Source organism: Alexandromys fortis, unplaced genomic scaffold (genome assembly GCF_014885135.2).
Source record: "Alexandromys fortis isolate MF-2015 unplaced genomic scaffold, M_Fortis_MF-2015_v1.1 scaffold_29, whole genome shotgun sequence".
Lineage (NCBI taxonomy): Eukaryota > Metazoa > Chordata > Mammalia > Rodentia > Cricetidae > Alexandromys > Alexandromys fortis.
In genome coordinates, this window is record NW_026067891.1 from 12,898,974 (window position 1) to 12,920,118 (window position 21,145).

The 21,145-nt window shown below is 49.2% G+C and overlaps 1 protein-coding gene across 2 annotated transcripts in view; it reads right to left on the reverse strand.

Annotated features, from left to right (window-relative positions):
• Nucleotides 1–788: 788 nt before the first annotated feature.
• The window catches only part of Litaf (lipopolysaccharide induced TNF factor), a 33,447-nt gene continuing 13,090 nt past the window's right edge, over nt 789–21,145 (reverse strand). For both annotated transcript variants that reach the window (XM_050127394.1, XM_050127470.1), the window contains exons 2-4: nt 9,658–9,882; nt 5,667–5,823; nt 789–2,273 (exon numbers count right to left, since the gene is read on the reverse strand). In XM_050127394.1, the coding sequence (XP_049983351.1) occupies nt 2,165–2,273; nt 5,667–5,823; nt 9,658–9,877 (486 nt within the window). In that variant the 5' untranslated portion in view covers nt 9,878–9,882 and the 3' untranslated portion in view covers nt 789–2,164. The remainder of the gene's footprint in view (nt 2,274–5,666; nt 5,824–9,657; nt 9,883–21,145) is intronic.

Here is a 21,145-nt window from a genome sequence, read left to right on the forward strand (position 1 = left end):
GTCTTTGTCCAGACTCCATCCTGGTTGTGGCAGGAGGAAGCCTAGGATGTATGGAGACTGTCAGCCAAGAAGCAGAGGCTACCTATGTGGATCTCAGGGGCCAGCTAGCCTAGACTAAGTCTGTAGCATCTGGCATTAAGCTCCGTATAGTATGTATTTTATAGGTCTCGACACAGGGCCCTTGTTTGGAAGACTGCATGTGTAATTAGTACCAGCCTGTGATCAGTTACACATCACAGTGACAGCCAAACTGCGAACTGCACAGCGCTGAGCTTGATCAAATATAAGAAAAGCACTCAACTGAGCTCCCATGAGCGATGATTTCACAAGAACACAAATAGGGTTTCGATGGCAATGTAAGCCACAACTAAATGACCTAATTCCCCTCACACCTTCCAACTTGAAGCTGTCACCGCAGGTGGAAGAAAGGAAGGGGTGGCACCCGCACTCCTCACTTGGTACCCCCTCTCCCAGCATCCCACAGCCTCCCCGGTCAACAAACAAGGAGGGTTTTGTTCAGAGGATGAATGAGGACAGCTTTCTCCTTGGCATTTTATTAAAACTTGAAAGCCGTGGCTTGTTGCCATCGATGACGCCTGTGGGCTCCCCACAGCCAAACCTTCAAATGCCACTCGTTAGCAACGGTCATCTCGCTGTGGCTGAATATTCAGCAAGCCTGAGGTGTGGGTCACGAAGGGTTTTCTAGAGTAACAGAGCAAGTTGAGATTTTTGGGCAATGCCTGGAAACACAACACAAGGCCCTTCTTCAGAGTAGGTGGACTGAATCATTCACCGAGTGACCAACATTTTATTTGTTTGAAAGTAGACAACACCAAAGTTATATATGGTACCCAAAATTCATTGCAAAAATGATGGCCAGTGCTTCTGGATCACCGCATGAACAGCTCAGACAATGGTTAGGACTGTGTTAACCAAAATGCAGTTCAGGCTCGGGCTGACTTCACGCACTACTGTTTGCAGCGGTTCCTGCATGGGTTTAGGATGGACGCTGGCTGGGCTGTGCCAGACAGAGTGGTCACCCTAGAAGGAGCCCTGACTTGTCTTTGGTGTCCTCCCATCCGGTCCGCTGATACTGAAACCCAGGCTGGTGCCACACAGCAAGCTCATCTCTAGAAACTAAAATCAAGCTTCAGGTTCTGTTGCGGGAGTTCAGGGACACCCTCATCCCCAGAGACAAGCTTTTCAAAACCACACCAGTCCAGGAAGGTAGTAGATGAAAGCACCTGTCTGTTGAAACAGAAAACAACGCAGTAGGTGCAGTGGCGTGCGTCTAGAGCTCGGGGTATCTGAGAGGAAAAGACTGAAGGATCACTTGAACCTAGGAGGTCAAAGCTGGGTTGGGCAACAAAGCCAGACTGTACATCAAAAATGAAAACAAAACCAACCAAAAACATATCAGCAAATGGAAAAATGGTGTATTATGATCACAAAAGTTATTCTAGAAAGGTCTCCCTGCCAAGGAACTCCCACGTATTTTAAGAACAAAAACTCACAGAAACCACGAGGAAGATGCCTGCACCCATGAGTGGGGCTGAGGCGGGAGGGGATGCGATTAGACCCAGCCTGACTGTGGCCTTCTCCGTATGTGTCTGGTGGGTGTCGGCAGCCCTTCTGTGCACTCGGCAAACAAAACCAAACCTAGGAAGTTAAAGCGATTCTGAGGGCCAGAGAGCCTACAATTACAGAACCACAAAGTCTTTAAGGCAAGGTCTCTGCCATCAGGGATGGGGAGAGACAGAAAAGATCAGGCCAGATAGTGAAAAATAAGGCAAACTGGCTTCCGGGTTTAAGACCACCACCAGGAAGGTCCACCGAGGAGGAAGAGAAGCCAGCGAATGGCAAATCAGTGGAGAGGTAAACGGGGTAACAATCACAGTTAGTGGGGTGACTTGGGCAGGCGATAAGCCCTTGAAACATCAAGGTCCATGTCTTTGCATGTGCAGGGCGTGACTCCAAGCAGCAATTTCTGGGGTTTGGAGGTTTGTCACTTTTTTGACCTTTCCCACCCACCAAAAGACACGACGTTGGAGCCCATGAAGAGATGAAATCAAGGAAGGTGTCTCTTCTGGGTGGGCTGGGCAAGGGTCAGGTGACTTCCGGTAACATGTATCTAGCATCTCCCCTATGGCTGGCTGGCCAAGTCCTACAAGCGCTTGTATGTGCCCAGGAGCGCTTTGCAGTTGGGGCAGTAATGGTCCACGTCTTGCAGGGCGTCTACGCAGAATGGGATGAAGCAGCAGCCGGCGACGCACCTGGGAGGACAGACACACATAAGGAGCATGCCACCAACACCAAGAACCCCATGCTGGAGCCTCCTAAAGGGTTTGTGGCGGGCTGGTGTGGAGTGAAGGCCTGAGCTAGTAGAATCTGTCCCTGGAGGCACAAAGCCCAGCATCTGATCCCCAATATCAGGTGTGCAAGCCTATAACCCCAGCACTCAGGAGATGGAGGCAGGAGAAGCAGAAGTTCAAGGTCATTGCTGACTCCCTGGTGAGTTGGAGGCCAGCCTTGGATATATGAGACCCTGACTCAAAAAGGAAGGGGGAGGGTCTCTGCAAAAGTAATTAAATATCTTGATACAGGACCACCCTGGAAACTCGGGGTGGGCCCCTAAACCCAAAGACACTATCCTCTCAAAAAGCTATGACATGTGGCAGAGCCAAGCATGGTGCTACACACCTGCCATCCTATCGCCAGAAAGACAGAGGCAGGAGTCAGCCTGGCTACACAGTGAGACTCACAAAGCAACAAAACCCTGGCACTGTGGATGTAGCTCAGTGGTAGAGCACTTGCCCGGAATACGGGAGGGCTGGGCTTTAGCACCAGCACTTAAAAAAAAAGTTAGGAGGAGCATTCTGGGGCTGTAGCTCCCTGGCAGATGGCTGGCCCACCATGCACAAAGCCCTGGGCACCACATAAAATCAAACATGGTATAGAACTGTAATCCCAGCACTAGACCAGTAGAGGCAGGAGGATCAGGAGTTCAAAGGCATCCTTGGGTACAATGTGACTTCAAGGCCAGCCTGAGCTATATTAGACCCATAAAGGAGGGGGAGGAAGAGAAGGTCATCATCATCATCTCAGATGAGGGTGGCAAGCTTCTTTGTAAAGCGCCACAGTCCACGTGTTAGACGTTAGATGGCTCATGGCCTGCGTTTTGTCTGGTAGCATGAACATGGAGCACCAACAAATGAGGCTGGCAGCACCCAGGCAAACTTACACAGGAGTGGGCAGGGTTTAGCCTGGGGGCAAAGTAGTCTTCTGGGGTCCAGTGATTAGGAGATACACTTCCCCAGATGACCCCTCCCAACATCCATTTTCTGCACATGGATGACTTCCTACAGCCTCGGACTCAGGGTGGAAACACGGCCTGCTGCTGACTGCTCACTCTTCTCATCTGTGACATCCCTTGTGACCCCAGACACACTGACCTCATCCACACCACACCCCCAGGAGACAGGAAGGGAAGTCGTCTGCCTCCAGGGATCACGGGGAGACTACCTCTCAAAGTTATTAAAAGTTGGGAGATAAAAGGCAGAAAGTCAGCCTTGACTTCAGGCTCAGCCGAGGATGAGCTTGTGCTGCCCCTTACCAGTTTCAAAGAAGAGTTTTAATACAAAAGTCTCAAAGCAGCCAAAGTACCCTCCTTCCTTTCCTCTTTGAGACAGGATCTCACTGGGAAGCCCTGGCTGACATGAACTCCCTATGTAGATCAGGCTGGCCTCAAACTCTGATCTGCCTTCCTGCACCACCACAGCGGGCTGCTTTGTTTTTTATGCGTCTTTTTAAATAGCCCAACCTGGCCTTGAACTCACCTCCACCTACCTGCCTACCTGTCTTCCATGGCTAGGATGGCAGATGTGCGCTATTGGGCCCAGCAGCAATGTGTGGTACTGGGGATGGAAACCAGGCCTCAAATGCGCTAGGCAAACTTTTCACTCTGCAGTATCCCCAGTCTTTATTTTACTATTGTTTTGGAAACAGGGTCTCATGTAGGCCAGGTTAGCCTCAAATTCCCTATGTGGCAGAGGCTGGCCTTAAACTGTGGATTCTCCTGCTCAGGCATGCTGGGAGTGCAGGTGCACACCGCTACACACATCTTTCTTTCTACTTTGTGGACAGAGTCTGGTTCCCTCGCTCGGGCAGGCCCTGAGCTGGTGACCAGCCTGTGCCACACCTGAGCACGGGGACGGCGGACCTGGTCGCTTAAGCCCAGAGAGTGGAAGTGAGAGCCCACAGTGGAGCTGAATAGGCAGGGCAGAGAAGGATGGGTGGACAGGCCTGCGTGGCCCACTCCTTCCACAGAGAACAGAGGCCGACGGCTCTCTCCACCCAGAGTCACAAGCAGAACGTGAGGAGAAGGGCGCCAGTCACCGAGCAGCTGAGGTCCCTGCTCCTCCAGGCGAAAGCACGCGGCAGTGGCTTCCTAAGTGACGCACAGGCCAGAAAGGGTGAGGTTCCTGCTAGTACCTGCTTTAGGAAAACCATGTATTTGCTTTTCATCGGATTTCTCCCCCAGAGCACAGACTAGCATGGCTTTTAGTGCAGACATAAATATTTATGTAATTCCCTGCTCTGGCACTGGGAAATCCCAGAGGTTGTAAGGGAGAAACATGGCTGACGAGAGGGCTATAAAGTGTGTTAGTGCATGAAATGTTTGGAGCTTCTCTCGGGGTCATGCAAAAATTATTATTTAGGTCATGAAATGCTAGAAGGAAAAGAAGCCCAAGGGCCTCGCCCTCTGCAGATGTGAACAGCTGTTCAGCAGGTCTCTACATGAACACATCCAGCAATTTCCACGCAGGTTTGAGCAGAGTTCCCAGCTGGGGGCAGGGGTAACTCCTGGTGGCTGCCCTGTGGGGAGGAGGTGCTGTGAACTTCTAGAAAGCTGAGCCCAGCTGGGCTGCTCCAGGCTTTCATTTTTAACTAATTCATTCATTCATTCATTGTGTATATGTGAATACCTGTTCACGATGCAAAAGTGGAAGTCGGGGGACAACTTTTGGGAGTCAGGTCTTTCTATGTGGGCTCTGGGGATCAAACCCAGATGGTGAGGCTTGGTGGTAAGCACCCTTACCTGCTGAGCCACCTGGACAGCCCTGTTTTGTGTTATTGAGACAACCTACCTTCACCTCCTCCTGCTGGTGCTGGAATTACAGCATATGCCACCGCACTCAGCTTTACACATCCTAAAACAGGCTGAGCGTGCAGAGACAGGGGACTAGCCTAGCAGCTGAGTACCCTAAAAACAGAAGGAGGAAAATTCCTACAGGTATCTGGGGGTAACTCAGCCAGTGGGGAACTTGCCTTGCAAGCATGAGGACCTGAGTTCAGTTCCCCTGAACCATGTGGTGAAAGGAAAGAAATGACCACGGAAAGTTGTCCTCTGACCTCGACATGTATACCATGGTATACGTCCATGAACACACACGCACACACACAGGCACGCACGCACAAGAAAGGATAAAAAGGGAAGTCATTTTAAAAATTATCTGTGAGGTAGTGAGGAACCAGGCTTATAATCCTGGGGTTGGGATTGTAGAGCAATGAGAGCTTGTCTCAATAGACAGACACACACACTCCGCCAATGCACAGGACAGCCCCTGCCAGTCTGAACAGAATCTCCGCAGAGCGGGCACACTCACCCCAGCAGACACAGACTGCCACAGGACAGCCAGGTGAGGGCGCCGGCATTGTAGGACAGCTGGGTCACGATCATCTTGCTGCAGGATGGACAGCACATCTGGACAGGGCGGTCGAAAAAGGAGACGGGCTGCTGCACATACACCGTCTGCACGGCAACTGATGGAGGAAGATAACGCTATTCAGTGAACAAGCAGAAGAACGCTTGCTTACGTCAGCACATGAGAACTGGGGTTGCAGCGAGCACCCCAGAACCTAAGCTCATAAAGGTGGTTCCCAAGGACGAAAGGAAAAATGCACTGTAGTTGCCTGGCCAACCACAGCTCAGCCTACAAGGGAAGCAGATTCTGACAGACACATGCTGAGTGAAATAAGACAGTCACAAAACGACAAACACTGGGAGACTCCAGATGGATACAGAAACCCACTTCAGTCATTGTCTGGGGTCCAGACACTCACAGTGGACAGCAGGTCTGCCTAACACTACCGAGCCACGCTTTCAAATGTTTAAAGAGGTAGGAAGAACTTAAAGTTGGGAAGGGAAGAGGGATGTGAAAGGGAAATGGATATGGGTGTGACCAAGACTACAAATAAATATATGTATGTATATATGTATATGTGTGCATGAACATATATACATATGTATACATGAAATGTTCTAAAAATAAATACAACTATTTTTTTAAATGGAACAATTAAAATGGTCGATTTTTTAAACCATCTTTTGTGGTCATAAGATCTCACCATGTAGCCCACACTGCCTTTAAAACTGTGACCCTCCTGCCTCAGCAGCCTCCTCCGTTCTGGACGTTCAAGAATGTACCACTATACCATGCAGCCAGATGATAGATTTTATGCTGTGCTGTATCTGTGTGGACACACTGTTTAGGAAGGGGTGGGATGAAATAGTCTCTCGATATAGTCCTGGAACTTACTACATAGACCAGGCTGAACCTGAATTTGTGGCAATCCTCCTGCCTGTCCCTCCTAAGTATCGTGCATGTTTTAAAACACACATACGCAGGAAAGAAAGAGAAGGAAAAGTGATAAAGCAGACGTAGAAACGGTGACAGATTTCCAGAGTTTCCTGAGGGGTTTTTAAAGTCTACAGAAAAGAGATGAAGACTTTGTGTCCTGCTGGCATGTCCTCGCTCTCCTGGACCACCTGTCCTGTGGGGTCCTTATTGAAGACACAGTTCCCAGGCTCTGGGCCTAGAGCTTGGACCAAGCATGAGCAGTAAGGTCCCCAAACTGCTTCTTCAGCTCTGCAGATGGCTCTACTGAGGTGGTTTGCAGAAGGTATTAGAGAAGCAGGGCATGCTGGGGTTTAGGCCTGATTCTCTACAGCCAAGAGTGGCTGCTGGAAGGTAAGAGGAGAAAGAGTGAGGTGGGGATGTTCTGAAGGTGGTGACTGCCTTCAGTACAGTACAGGGTAAACTTGAGGGCTCGTGAATTCCTTTTCTGCATAGCTGGAGAAAATTAAGTATTCTCTGCATATTTAAGTGGAAGGAAAAGTTGCTATTAGGATTCTGGGAGGCAGGCATTGTCTATAGTCTCTGGTAGCACCTAATGTATGATCACTGCCAACATATCTCTCTCTCTCTCTCTCTCTCTCTCTCTCTCTCTCTCTCTCTCACACACACACACACACACACACACACACACACACACACACACACCATGACTCCTGGTTAGATTCTGACACCTGAGGATAATGGTATAAAATGTTTACCAATTGGGAAGCACAAACCCACAGCCAGGAAATTGAGCTGACACACAGCTCAAACACTGCTATGAGAGCCATAAGCCACGAAACAAGACATTCATGGAGGTCAGGTGTACACAGAAGTTTCTGTCCTGCCTGGTCCCATAGTCACTCAGTCCCAAAGAAACACAAAGGGGCTTATATTAGTTATAAACTGGCTGCTCTATTGCTCAGGTTTATTACTAACTAGCTCTTACAACTTAAATTAACCCATAATTCTTATCTATGTTTAGTCATGTGGCTTGGTACCTTTTCTCAATAAGGCATTCTCATCTCTTCCTGTGTCTGGCTGGTAACTGACTCTCTGCCTTTCCTCTTCCCAGAATTCTCCTAGTATGGTTGGTCTGTTTATACTTCCTGCCTGGCTACTGGCCAATCAGCATTTAATTAAACCAATATGAGCAACAAATTTTTGCAATGTGCAAGAGCAATATCCCACAGCAGTCAGGACATGATCACTAGTGACAGAGGTCCTGAAGCTGCTTCAGCTGTGTGCCTATCAGTGACCTCCTCCACTGCTAGGTCCTTGGAAGGCCATTTATACAACCTGGAATTGGGGGACTAGGGACTACTGAGAATTAACTTGCTATTACCAAAACCCTGCTTCCAGAAAGCAAGAAGTATACCTTACTTAGCTATATAGAAATTTGGATTAAGTAATTTTTGTTTTGGTTCAAGAATAAGTTATTTTGCCGGGCAGTGATGGAGCGCGCCTTTAATCCCAGCACTCAGGAGGCAGAGGCAGGCGGATCTCTGTGAGTTCAAGGCAAGCCTGGTCTAGAAGAGCTAGTTCCAGGACAAGAACCAAAATCTACGGAGAAACCCTGTCTCGAAAAAAAAAAAAAAAAAAAAAAAAAAAAAAAAGAAGAAGTTATTTCTTGATCACTTGGTCTAAGAGAGACTAAAGTAGAGGGCTGTTGACACGGGCAACTGGCTGAGTGTCTAGTATGTGCAACCCCAAGGATTTCATAGACGGGGCATGGTGACGCAGGGTTAGAGGTAATAAAACCAGGAGTCCAAGACTAGCCTGGTTTAGTGATTTCCAGACCAACCAGGGCTACATAGTAATAACCTGTGAGCTCCCTCTTCAACCCAAGAATTCAGAACTGGACACAATGACCAGTTTCTTTATCAGGTTATGGCTCTGGCTTGACCCAGGAAGTTAATTTTAACAGAATGACTCATAAACTCAGGGACATGCTGATGAGGAAACTGAGCCATTAGAAAGGTGAGTAAGGGAACTGGAGATGTTTTCTTCACTCAGCCATTAAAAGCATTAGTTGCTCTTCCAAAGCTCAGGTTCTATTCCCACACCCACATGGTGGCTCACAACCAACTGCAAATTCATTCCCAGGTGACCCAAAGACTCCTTTGACTCCTTCTGGTCCCCTTGTGTGTCAGTCATGCTACGTGATGCACGTCCATCCATCCATCCATGCTAACACTTGCACACACACACACACTTTTACAGAATAGAATAAGGTGGCTAGCTCCTGCGGCTGACCTCTGGCCTCCACAGGTAACACACACAAACAAAACTAAAGCAGAAGGGCAGGGGACCAGCTCTGCTGGCCTGAGTCATAGGCTTGCTCTCTCAGATGGTTCTCATCAGCTTACAATGCTGAGTAGGTGCACACGTGCACACACCTGGCCATCAAGGACTCTGCAGAAGCCGCCCAAAGGTCCAGGAGAGACCCTGCCCCCACAGAGGGGCAGCAGCTTGGCCTCCCTTTGCTCACTCAGCACTGTGCCCACACCAGCTGGCCTCAGGACAGGAGTTCTCTAGTCACCCTTGGCTCTGAACTCAAATACTCCCACTCCCAAGTTCTCTCGGGCAAGGGGCAGTGGCAAATGCTATGAGCCCAGCAGGCTCCTATGTATTTTGTTGGTTTTGGTTGTTGTTTATTTGTTTTGATTACAGTTATTATTAATGTCTGTGCATGTGTATGTACACACATGCGCATGCATGCAGAGATTAAAGAATAACTTTGGGGAGAAAACTCAGGCAGAGCAGCAAGCGTCTTTACCCACTGAGTCATCCTGCCAGCCACTAAATAGGGAAATCACAGGTCTCAATAATGGGACGTCTGAAATATCCTATGAGAAACCCAGGGTGGGTTGGATGTCACAGTGCTTGTCACTTGGCTTTGATACTTTGGCACCTTGCTGTTGTCCTCTACCTCAGGGTCCACAGGTTTGGTGACTAAGGACTTGGGTGACATACATACTTGCATTGGCATTGGGAACAGGCAAAGGCTGGGTGTAGTACGAAGGTGGATTCATGCCCTTCCCGTCTGGGCCTGTAATGAGTCCTGTGGCTGGCCCCGGCATAGGTGCTGGGGGTGTTGGGTAGTAACTGTTGACACCCACTGTCTCTTCATAGGATGGGGGTGCGGTGGGCATTGCAGAAGGGCCTGCGGTCGCCTGGTAAGGTCCTGGAGCTGACATTTTACCTAAAGCAAAAACAGAAGATACCATAAGAAATTCAGCTGACCTGGGGGTGGGCACATGCCTGAGAGCGTAGTACTAGGGAGGTGGAAGCAGACCTTGAAGATCATCCTTCGCTATCTAACAAGTGCTGGAGACCAGCCTGGGTCACTTAAGACTCTATCTCAGAAACAACACCAAAGGGGGCAAGGAGAAAGAAGATGCTCACACGCCCACTGCCCATCCCATCTCCCATAGCACAAACTGAACAACCCAGGAAACTATCGCCTTCACAAGGAACTTCCAAGTACAGACAGAAAGTAAGTTATTACCCATAAAGACCAAACGCTTAGCAAGCTGCCTCTGATCCGAGGAGCATCCCCTTCAGCCCACATGCTCCAAACCAGCATTTCTTCTATTTAACAATGTGGGTTTTCACTAATTGACTTGAGTCTTAGAAATGATGGCAGCTTTTAAATGCCAACCATGAGAAGAGGCAAGTAAAACCTGGTGCCCCAAGACACATGACAACCGACCAGGGGAGAGAAATCTAGAAGGGTACAGGAGGGGCGCTTTGAGAGGCTGGCCATGCTCTCTTTTGTTACATGGGTTGTTGTTTTTTTTTTTTTCACTTTAAAAAAATCTCAATCGAGACTGGACTATTTATGTTCTTCTGTCCTGTTTGTTTTCCAGGTGAATGTGTGCAGGGTACGGTGGCCCACGCTGTAATCTCAGCACTGGGGAAGAAGAAGGAAGTCCAAGGACAGCCTGAGCTAGGTAACAAGGTGAATCTGCCTCCTTTTTATTTACTTTAAAAATATTTTTAATTGTGTGTGTTTCTGTACATGCATGAACACAGTGCCAGAAGAGGCCATCAGAGGCTCTGGGGCTGGAGTGACAGACAGTTTTGAGCCACTTGCCATGGATGCAGGGACCCTAACTCAGGTCCTCTGAAAGAGCAATGTGTGCTCTTCAAGCCACTAAGCCATGAGTCGAGTCCTAGCTGCCTCCGTGTAAAGGAGAAACTAACTGCTCTTTCGAGGACCGAGGCCACACGAGGCTCACAGCTACCTGGAACTCCAGCTCCAGAGGATCCAGTGTCTTTTCCTGGCTTCTGCAGGTACCGCACACACGTGAAGCATAAACATATACACAGGAAAACACACAAACACATCACTGCTTTATCTTAAAATGAAGCATATTAGTTGGAGGCGTGGCTCTGTTGGGAAAGGGCTTGCCTGGCATGCATGAGGCCTTGGGCTCACTTGTAATCTCAGTACTTGAGAGTTAGAGAGACCAGGAGGATCAGAGTTTAAGGTCATCATTGGCTATAAATCAATTTTGAGGCCAAACTGGGCTACATAGCGAGATCCTGTCTCAGAACAGCCCAAAAGTGGAGCCCCAGGGTAGCTAGGGACATGGTGACTTCAGTGAGGGAGAGGGTTTTCTGCCCTTGGCAGAACTGGTGCCTGCCTGGACTGCTACCCGCCCGGAATTATACTCCAGAATCCAGGCTGTGCCCTGGCCTGCTGACGCTCGGCAGTCACGGAACAGCTGCGGAGGGACACAGGGCCCCGCTTTGTGTGGTTGTTTCCCAGACAGGACTGAGGACGGTGTACCACGGCATCGGGGCTGGCCAGCCCTGCCACCTCCATCCACGGAAACCAGCTCCTGTTCCAAAACGCGTGGGAAGCAAAGAGATGCAGGAAGAAGGCCAGAGTCCATTTTTAAACAAGCTCTACTGGCCCAAGGAGAGGAGTCTCCGGAAGTTTAGGAGGGCATTTCAAAGTTGGGAAAGAAGCAAGGGGTTGGAGGTGGGGTGTAACATCGAGAAATGTCATGGCGATAGGTCGGTAAGGTGGTTCAGGGGTAAGGTGGTCAGACAGTCAGGTGGCTCAGGGGTAACGTTCATACTGAGTGTGATTATCTGAGTTTGGTCCCCAAGATCCACATGGTGAAGAGAGGACCCTGCTCCTGCAAACTGGGCTCTCTGGCTCCCTCCACAGATGTGTCACAGTGTGTGTGTCCACCCTAATTAATTAACCAATGTACGCCCATCCCAATAAATAAATACAAGGTATTTAAAAATTAACATCCACCAGGAAGTGGTGGCACACACCTTTAACCCTGGCACCCAGGAGGCAAAGGCAGGCAGATCTGAGTTCCAGAACGACCCAGGGCTATACAGAGAAACCCTGTCTTGACAAACAACAAACAATATCAAGTCAGATGTCAATGTGAAGTACAGCCTAGATTTTAAAAACTTACTACACAAAACTAATGTGAGACAGCCCATCGGTAACTTAACCACTGGTTATATGCTCAGTGGTACTAGTTACATGTGGAATTAGATTAATTCCAGTTCCATTGGTGTCTGTCTGTCTATCTTTCTTTTTCTTTTGTTTGATTTTTCGAGACACGGTTTCTCTGTAGCTTTGGAGCCTGACCTGAAAACCAGGCTGGCCTCCTTGAACTCAGAGATCCACCCGCCTCTGCCTCCCAAGTGCTGGGATTAAAGGCGTGCGCCACCACCGCCCGGCCTCTATTGGTGTCTTTTTAAGAGCATTGCCTAACTTCAGTGAGTGAGCTACATGATTCAAGATGAAGTCTGTATGCGCAGCAAACCAGCAACCCCAGGTGTGGGTGTCCAGGAGAAGAAGGAACCAAGTTCCCAAGGAGGGCAGGAAGGGGGTTTCAGAAGATCACAGTAGCGTGCTGTGAAAACCACTTTAGAGCTAAAAATAGACCAAAAGAATGAGAAGGGACCCCAAAGCAGTTTGAGGTGCACTGTGGGTTTCCTCTGACAGGAAAAGAAATGTAGAGAGAGGCAAAGTCACAGGCAGACCCAAAATCAGCTGATCATCTGGAAGATGTCCCTGCCCCCACCCCATCTGACTCGGCCTGCAGAGGCCCCTGACTGCTCCGCAGTAACTGGCACTGCCCCATGATGGGAGGACAGGTGTGAAGGACGCGCTGCCCTTTCCTGTTCGGAGGACAGCCAGCCCCAAACTGCTTCATAGATTACCACGAAAATTAAGACTTATAAAAATTATAAAACGGTGGTTCAGAAATTCTAAAATTGCCCCTGGCAGGGAGTGGGGCATGGGGCTACAGTGTGCTGAAGGGCAAGAAAGGGCAATAGTATAGTTGTGAAAATGGCCTGCAGCCACCAGCTGAGCTGACTCCACACAGCTAGAGAGATATCCTGGTACCTGCACTTGGTTTTTGATTAGACAAGACTCCTATGTTGACCAGGCTGGTCTAGATAGAACACATAACCTGCCACCTCCTCAGCTCCCAAGGCTGGGATTACAGCCCTGGACCACCATGCTGGGTTTTAATACTGCATTTTAAAAGAACTGACCTACAGATTTAGGGATGGGGGTGTGGGGTTCTCTCCTTCTCCTTCAAAGGAAGGAAGGGAGTGGACTTCCTGGCCTGGAGAGTAAGGCCTTGGACCACCCCCACAACACACACCCCCCTCACGGAATCTTCTGGAATATGCAGATGAACACTGTCTCTTTACTGCTTTTGGATCCAACAGACACATAAACACATTTATAATTCTACAAAAATGAAAAGGAAGAAGAGCAGTGACCAACAAATGGCTCAGCAGAAAGGGCACTTGCCACAGGGCTGGTTCTGCCACCCACCCACAGGCGGAGGAAGAAAACTGACTCTTGCAAGTATCCTCTGACCGCCACACCAAAGCTAGCTATGGCGGAAGTGTGCCCTGTCCTTCACAAAATCTGTTTGCTTAAAATTCAGCCTTGTAAGGTCTCTTTGGTGGCCCTGGGCAGTTGAGTGGTTACACTTGTCAAGTCAGGTGATCCTGACAGAATCTGGTTGCCATAGTTACTGGGAGCTGTGCGGGGTAACTCAAGCTGTCCCCCTTCCTACTACCACTGTTTCGGTGTCATTAAGATTTTTAATTGAGCTGGGCGGTGGTGGCAGAGGCAGGCAGATCTCTGTGAGCTTGAGATCAGCCTGGTCTACAAGTTCCAGGACAGGTTCCAAAGCTACAGAGAAACCCTGTCTCTAAAACCCCCCCAAAAAAACCTCTTCTGGGGTCAAAGGGCCCTTTCCCAGGGGTCTCCTAAGACCATTGGAAAACACAAATACCAACAATTCATAACAGTAACAAAATCACAGTTATGAAGTAGCAAAGAAAATAATTTTATGATTGGGGTCAATGTGAGGAACTGGATTAAGGGTCACAGCGTTAGGAAGGGGGAGAAACAGTGGCCTAGAAAGTCACACTGGGCACAATGTCCCTGCTGTGGCTACTCTAACTGAAATTCTTGGCACCTTTGAAGCCAGGCTCTGTGTTAGCATACTGTAGATGGTCTGAGGGTTACAGAACCAACTCCCGCCTCTGCTGCAGACCAGCAAAGAGAAGTGGAGTCTGGGTCAATTCTGAGAATGCCCTAGTCCTGTCCCAACCCATTACTTAAAATCCCAAGACTCTTCATATCCGGGCCTTAGAGATTTGCTGTGGGGTAGATGGTATCTTAAATGACAGGCGGACTGTGTCTAGGAGGGACTCCCAGGAAGCTGCTACAGGGAAGGTCTTCTCACGCAGGCTCTTTCTATCACCACCACTCCATCCCAGGCAGAATAATTAAATCATTTTTAACTCAATTAATTTAAATATAATTTAATTTCTGCCTAGCAAGAGAAACTCAAATTAAGAAATAAGATTTTGTTGGGGAGAGCTGAGTTTGAGGTTCACACACTATTGTAATATTTACAACTTTGTTTTCACAGCCCCCCACTTGGTCACTGCCCTGTGAGTACACTCTTAAGAAGGCCAGCCTGTCCCTTACTTGGTGAGAGATGTCACAGTACTGTCACAGATGTGACCCTCCCAATACCACATTAACCCTTCACTGACAGAGTCTGGTTCTCCTTCCATCCAGGCGGTCCGGCCCGGTCACAGCACATCTGTAGTGATGGAGACACACTCCTCTCCACTGCCCTGGGGCCAAGCACAACTGAGCTGGCTGCTGTCTACTTACACTCTGTCACTGGGTCACTCCTCAGTCACCATCAGGTCCCTCATACCCTTGTCTTGGAATTAACACTAAAAATACTGTGTTTGGCCCAAGAGGGAAGAAGGCAGCGCCAGATGGCACCCGACATTGCCATTTATTTTTTATGTGTCAGATGTCAGGTGTCTTCCTTCGCTGCTCTCAGCAAACCTGATGTTCAGTGAGGCTGTAAACCTGGAGTCCTGATCTTCCTGTTTCCGCCTCCCCGGTGCCGTCTTACAGACATGTCTGGCCTTTTTGTGCTTTCTGGGGATCTGAACCCAGGCACTTTGCCAACCAAGCCCTACTGGGCATTTAACTTGAGGGGGCAAATCTCTTCCAGTGCCCACCTCCTCCCTGGATTCACACTAGGATGGGGCCTGGGGGGATGTGACTTGGTGGTAGAGTACTTGCCAGCATGTGCTCAGGCCCCGGGTTCCACCTCTCACGTTACCTAACAGACTGGTTCACCCCTTTACGAGTCAGGGAGACAGAATATTATGGTTATTATCATCATCCCGATTTGTACCTGAACAAATGGGCTCAGGGGGTCAAGCTGCTCATCGGAAGTCACACAGGTAGGAAGGTGAGGGGCTGGGGCTTGAACCTCATCCACTAGGCTCCAGCGCTCTTTATACCTTACCAAAGCCCCTCCCAGCCCGGGAGAACATCAGAAGTGACAGCCTTACTTTGCACAGGTTGCCCAGAAGACAAGGTGACAGTCCCCAAACTGACTAGGAAGGGCCATTGCTTTCTCTGCCATCCTAACACTCAGTACACGACTTTAATAAAAGAAGTTTTTTAGCATAGTAAAATACTATTTCCACACACCCATACATGATATAAAAATTCCTCACCAAGTGTAGATTTCAATTATTTTATCACCGGAAACTTCTGATTGAAAATTATCTGCTTTTTCCAAATCAGGGGTCTGGACTGGTTGGGGGTGGGAAATGTAAAATTCACAAGGCTGGTACCGCACCACCTGCTTCAGAACAAAGAGCCCCGAAGACTCTGGGGTCCCTCACCTGAGAGTAAACTGGTGATCCTGCTGAAGTGAAATGTCCCAAAATCCATTATCAGGCTTAGTGATCTTTAGCGTTCTGAACTATGGCCGGCAAACATCAGGGTGCGGAGAGACACCTCACACCCGGGCAGATTTGTTTCTAAGGAATTTGTCTTGAACAGCTCAGGAGAACCAGTTATTACAGGCGCTGCCCACAAACCCTAGATCTTCCCGGCCTGTACCCACAGCAGGTGTTCCTTCCATGTTGATTAAACCAGACTGGTTGTCCCCACACAAGTCACCCCAATTTAAAGCTAAAGATGAGGTTGCCAAAAGCCAAGAGGTCACTAGGCCACTAGCTTCTTGCTAGTGGATCCTGGCTCCAGCCATGGCTTGTAATGACCCTCAAAATCATTCTGCTAAGTCCAGACATTGAAGGCTTCCGATCCTGCAGCCCGACTGGTGCCAAATGCCCCCAGACACAAAGACTTCCGATGAACCTGATTGATGCCAAATGCCCAAAATAGTAAGTCCATAGACATGAAAAGCAAGTTGGCTGTGGCCAGGGACTGGGGATGGCACAGGAGGTGATGAGATCTTCTGAAACCAGATGGAGGTGATAGTCACACAATGTGGTGAGGTGTGAAAAGCCACTGTTGCCTTTGAATGGTTAATTCTGCCAGGACATGCCTATAAGCTCGAATTCAGGCAATAGGGACAAGAGGACCTTAAATCTAAGGCCAGCCTGGGCTACTCGGTGAGACCTTGTTGTAAAAGCACTAACTAGGAGTGGGGCATTTGGCTCAGTCTGTAAGTTCCTGTCCACGTAAGCCTAAGTGCCAGAGTTCTGATCCCCAGCTGGTGGGCATCTGTCACCCTAGCATTGAGAAGGTATGTCGAGAACAAAGAATCTTGTGCACACAGAGAAGCCAGGAAAGGCAAACACACAGTCACCTAGGCAACGGAATGAGGTGCACAGCTGCTCTCCCAGGAATGCCAGCAATGATGTCGTTTTACAACCTACTGATCCTTTGCTGTCTGATGGCACAGGCTGCCTTATCTCCCAGAATTTATGTTTTTAGTTATCCAAGATCGTTTCCCCTAAACCGTGAGCATTGCTTTTAGACTATAAAACCCATCCTTATGAGTGAGGTCACTTGTACTTTACAACAGCCTAAGTGACTTCTGTGTTATCTTAGGGCCAGGCCAATCCTGACACTCACTGGCATTATGTTCACCTCAGTCAACCTCCTTAGACCTAAGTCTTGGGCACTCTCTCTGAGTCAGCAGTTCCCATTCTTGTGAAGGAAGCTAGATGTACTCATAAAGAATCTCACTGTGATCATATCTTAAATTGTGCACTTGGACTGAGTTAACTGTTATCTGAATACTTTTTTTTAAAAAAAAATGTGCTGTGCTTAAATATGGTTCAAGTAAAAAAAGTCCTGGTCCAGCACTGGTTACAATAAAATCGGGCTGAGTTTCATTCTTGTCTCTTTGTGGATCCCTCTTTTTCCCTGTATGCTGTGATTCTGTCTTAGAAAGCAGCACCCAAACTCGGGGTGTGCTTTACTGTCTTCTGATCACCTCTCTTTTCTCCTAGCCCCCCATGCTTAAGCGTATATTAAACATCTTCACTAAAATCTCCAACCCTGGGAGTAGCGGGGACATGAAGATGTTGCCACAACTTTCCAGGTACAGCTTCATATTTGGGGCTCCATGTTGGTACTCAGGCATTCCAAGGACTGAATACCTGAAACCAAGCTAGTGACCACCCACCCCACGCCCTGATTAGGATGATCAATGTCCTGGCTTTCAAAGGCCAAGAGAGTTCCCCCTTCTGCCCATGGGATCTCGTTTAATCTCTATCATCACTGAGAATGTCCGCATTGGTAGCTTTGCTTCTATGTCCCCAGGCAGACTTACTTTCTCACTTTGCCTCCATAGGCCTCCCTTTGATAACTGGGCCAGCGCCTCCTCATTCCCTAAACCCAGGCCTGCACTGTGTGCCTTTTGAGAAGTCACTCTGGCCTCCTCCAGTCTCTCTACAAAGCTCAGCAAGGACACGGTTCACATCCAGGTTCCCATGCCCTGTGAACGCGACGTTAGTGCATGGGTTTTCTTGCAAATGGTAGGTACTTCTTCTGGCTCTTTGAAGTAAAGAAGCCCGTTTGAGGAGAGCACACAGAGCACATGGGACAGGCACCCTGCCTTAGCTGCCAGTGTCCCTACTTCTTCTGGAGCTGTCTTCACCTCGCTTCCTGACTACCCTGTGGGTTCTGTAAGAACAAGAGCAGAAATGTGTTCATAACTGCTTCAGCAGCTAGAACCACGACCAAAACATCACAGTGCTTCACAGGTGAGCCATACCCCAGTTTACCTGGGAGAAGACTTCTCTGAATAGGGAACATTTTGGGCGCAAACCCCAGAAAAGTCCCAAGCAACTCAGGACAAGAGGGTCCCTCCTGGAGCCACTGAGGAAACACTTGCAGAGAACAGTAGCCATGTTTAAATGCCACAGGACACCCGTCTCCAACAACATCAAGATTTGGAAGCAGAGAGTTAGGTGTGGTGGCACAGGCCTGCTAATTCCTGAGGAAACTGGGAAAGGTGGCATCCTCTGGGGAGACAGATCAGCTGGTAATATGTTTGTTTTGCAAGCACAGAGACCTGAGTTTGATCCCCAGAACCCATGCTTGTTTGTTTTTAAACCTAGGCACAGTACTACATGGTTGCGATAAAGCACGGAGGGGGTGGAAACAGGCAGAGGTCTGGGTCACTGGCCAGCCCTGCCTGCTTGGTGACCTCTATGTCAGTGAGGGACCCTGTTTGGATGACTCCTGGGGACTACAGTCAAGGCTGGCATCTGCCCTCCACACGCATGCACACACAGACACGATGGATGATCTGGGGAAAAGCCCTAACTTGGAATCTGAGAAGAGGAGGTGGTCACACAGGCAATGCCCTCACACTTCCATTTAGACACGAGGGTCTCCATACAACAGGGCAGTGAGGCTGGCCACCTCAAACTGAGCCAGCAGCCCTTTGCGACCTCCAGATTCCTGAGGGTGGGATATGGCTCCACAGGGTGCCTTGGAATACCGGACAGACTTGGAAATGGGAAGTGTGGAGGCGTTAGAGCAAGTTGAAACCAGAAAAAGAAAAAAAGAAAACGCCAGTCTATTAGACTCAAGGCTTTGCAATCCTTCACGAAAGGTCACAGCGACACAGTTTCCAGCTCTGTGGAAGGGGCTTCTCCCAAGGTTTTGCCTCCACCCACTCTTGGTTCTAGGACAAAATAAGAAGGGTGGAGGGGAGTGGTGGAGAAGCAGGACTCCTCCTCTATCGCGAGGGTCAAAGGGACAACACAAGTTCAACAGCTCTAGAGGGCATCTGACCTCCCAGGGCCCTATAGGCCAAGCCTGTCAACATGTCCCAGCGTCACCACAGCAGCCTGTCCTGAGCCCCACCGTGAGATCCCTTCAAAAGCCAGACTCATGAGGAGCCTCCTCCTGGTAACTCCCTACTTGGCTCAGAAGTTCCTGCCATTCTGAACCAACCCTGCCTTTTCCTGGGGCGTAAGTAAATTCTTGAAATTTTAACTTGGTGTACTACACGTCAGAAACTCCCACAGGCAGTGTGTGGAAGGTTGCATGTCGTCATAAGAGCCCTTATAAAAGGAAGGTCAGAGGTTATGCTGACACCTGAAATGTTGAGGAAGAGGCCATTGGACAAGGTAGAGCCCCACCCCAGAAGCTGGGGAAGCCCAAGGAGACATCTGAGGATGGGTCTTGCCCCCTGACATTCCTTACCTGTGAGTTATTTTTATTGTTGTTTTTAGGTAAGGTCTCATGTAGCCCAAGCTAGTTTCAAACACATTATGAACTTCCGGTCCTCCTTGCTTCTACCTCTCTAGAACTGAATTACAGGCCCGCGTCACCACAGCTGGGTTATGTGGTACTAGGGCTTAAACCCAGGTCTTCGTGCACACTAGGCAAGCAGTCTATCAACCAAGCGTGTTCTGAGCCCCCTCTGGTTTCGTTTTTAGCTCTGGGGTTGGCTCCGTCTGTAATCAAGGCCTACAAGCTTCCAGAGTCTTCTGGTACAACAGCGTCTGTCTTCCCAGCCAGGACCTCTGCCCAGGCCTCACAGGGGCCCACTTCTTATCTGTCATAGTGAAAAGTCCAGGTCTTGGCCTTGCCACCTGTCTCTCTCACAGGCCCACCTTCCACATGAACCTCCCTGGCCTCATCCCCTTTCTAGTTTCTGTTTCCCTCAGGGTCTGGCTTGGGGACCACACCGTACTGGCAAGACAATGCCACACTGACCCACACTTTCCAAATGGGTCTCCAAGAACTTGGGGTTCCGTCACTCCTCAACCTCAAACCTCACAAATGGAACACAGTCCTTCTCTGGACTTATTCACCTCCAATCGTCTCTCAAAACAGGGAGTTGCCAGAAGACAGAGTTCACAGGCGGGAGAAGCGACGCAGGCTCTGTGAACCTGCCACCACGGTGGGAGAGGATGCCACAGCTCCGTGCTCCACACTCCTGGCCCATCTGGATGGTAAGAAAGCCTGTCACGGGGAACAGAGCCAGCATGGTCAAAATGGTCAGTCTCACAGCAAATGAGCCAGAGACACCATTCTGGAACCAGCAGCAGAGAGGAAATGCCAACTAAACACAACGTGGATCCCGGGCAGGACTGGCAGCACTGAAGTGAAACGTGGGGTCGGCTGAGAGCAGCAAGCCCACGTCTGTCCTGGACGGACAACGCTGAGCATGAGTCCAACCTGCCGTCAAAACAGAGAGCGTTGAAAACCTGATCCCTGCTCCTCAGTTCTGGGAATACCCAGACAGCGTATTCTAGTGTGGAGGACCATTATCGAAGGCAACTTAGCGCCCTTTTCCCCCACCTCAGGGGACTCACAGTTCCTGCGACTGCAAACCAATGAGTTAAGTGCAGCTTGTCCCAGGACAAGGATAGGGTTCAATGGGTAGTGTTGACTAGCATACATGAAGCTGCAGGTTTGAGACCCGGCGCCTAAACAAGGGGTGGGGGTGGGGGGGAATTTAAGGCCATTCTCAGCTATACAGGGAGCTCCAGAGATTCATGGTGAGGTTGTTTCTAAAAAACAGAAAGGAAGGGAAGAAGGGAGGGAGGGAGGGAGGGAGGGAAGAAGAGAAAAGAGAGAAGAAAGGAAAAGAAAAGAAGCTTTTTAAAACTAGGATTAGAAGAAGCCTGACATGATG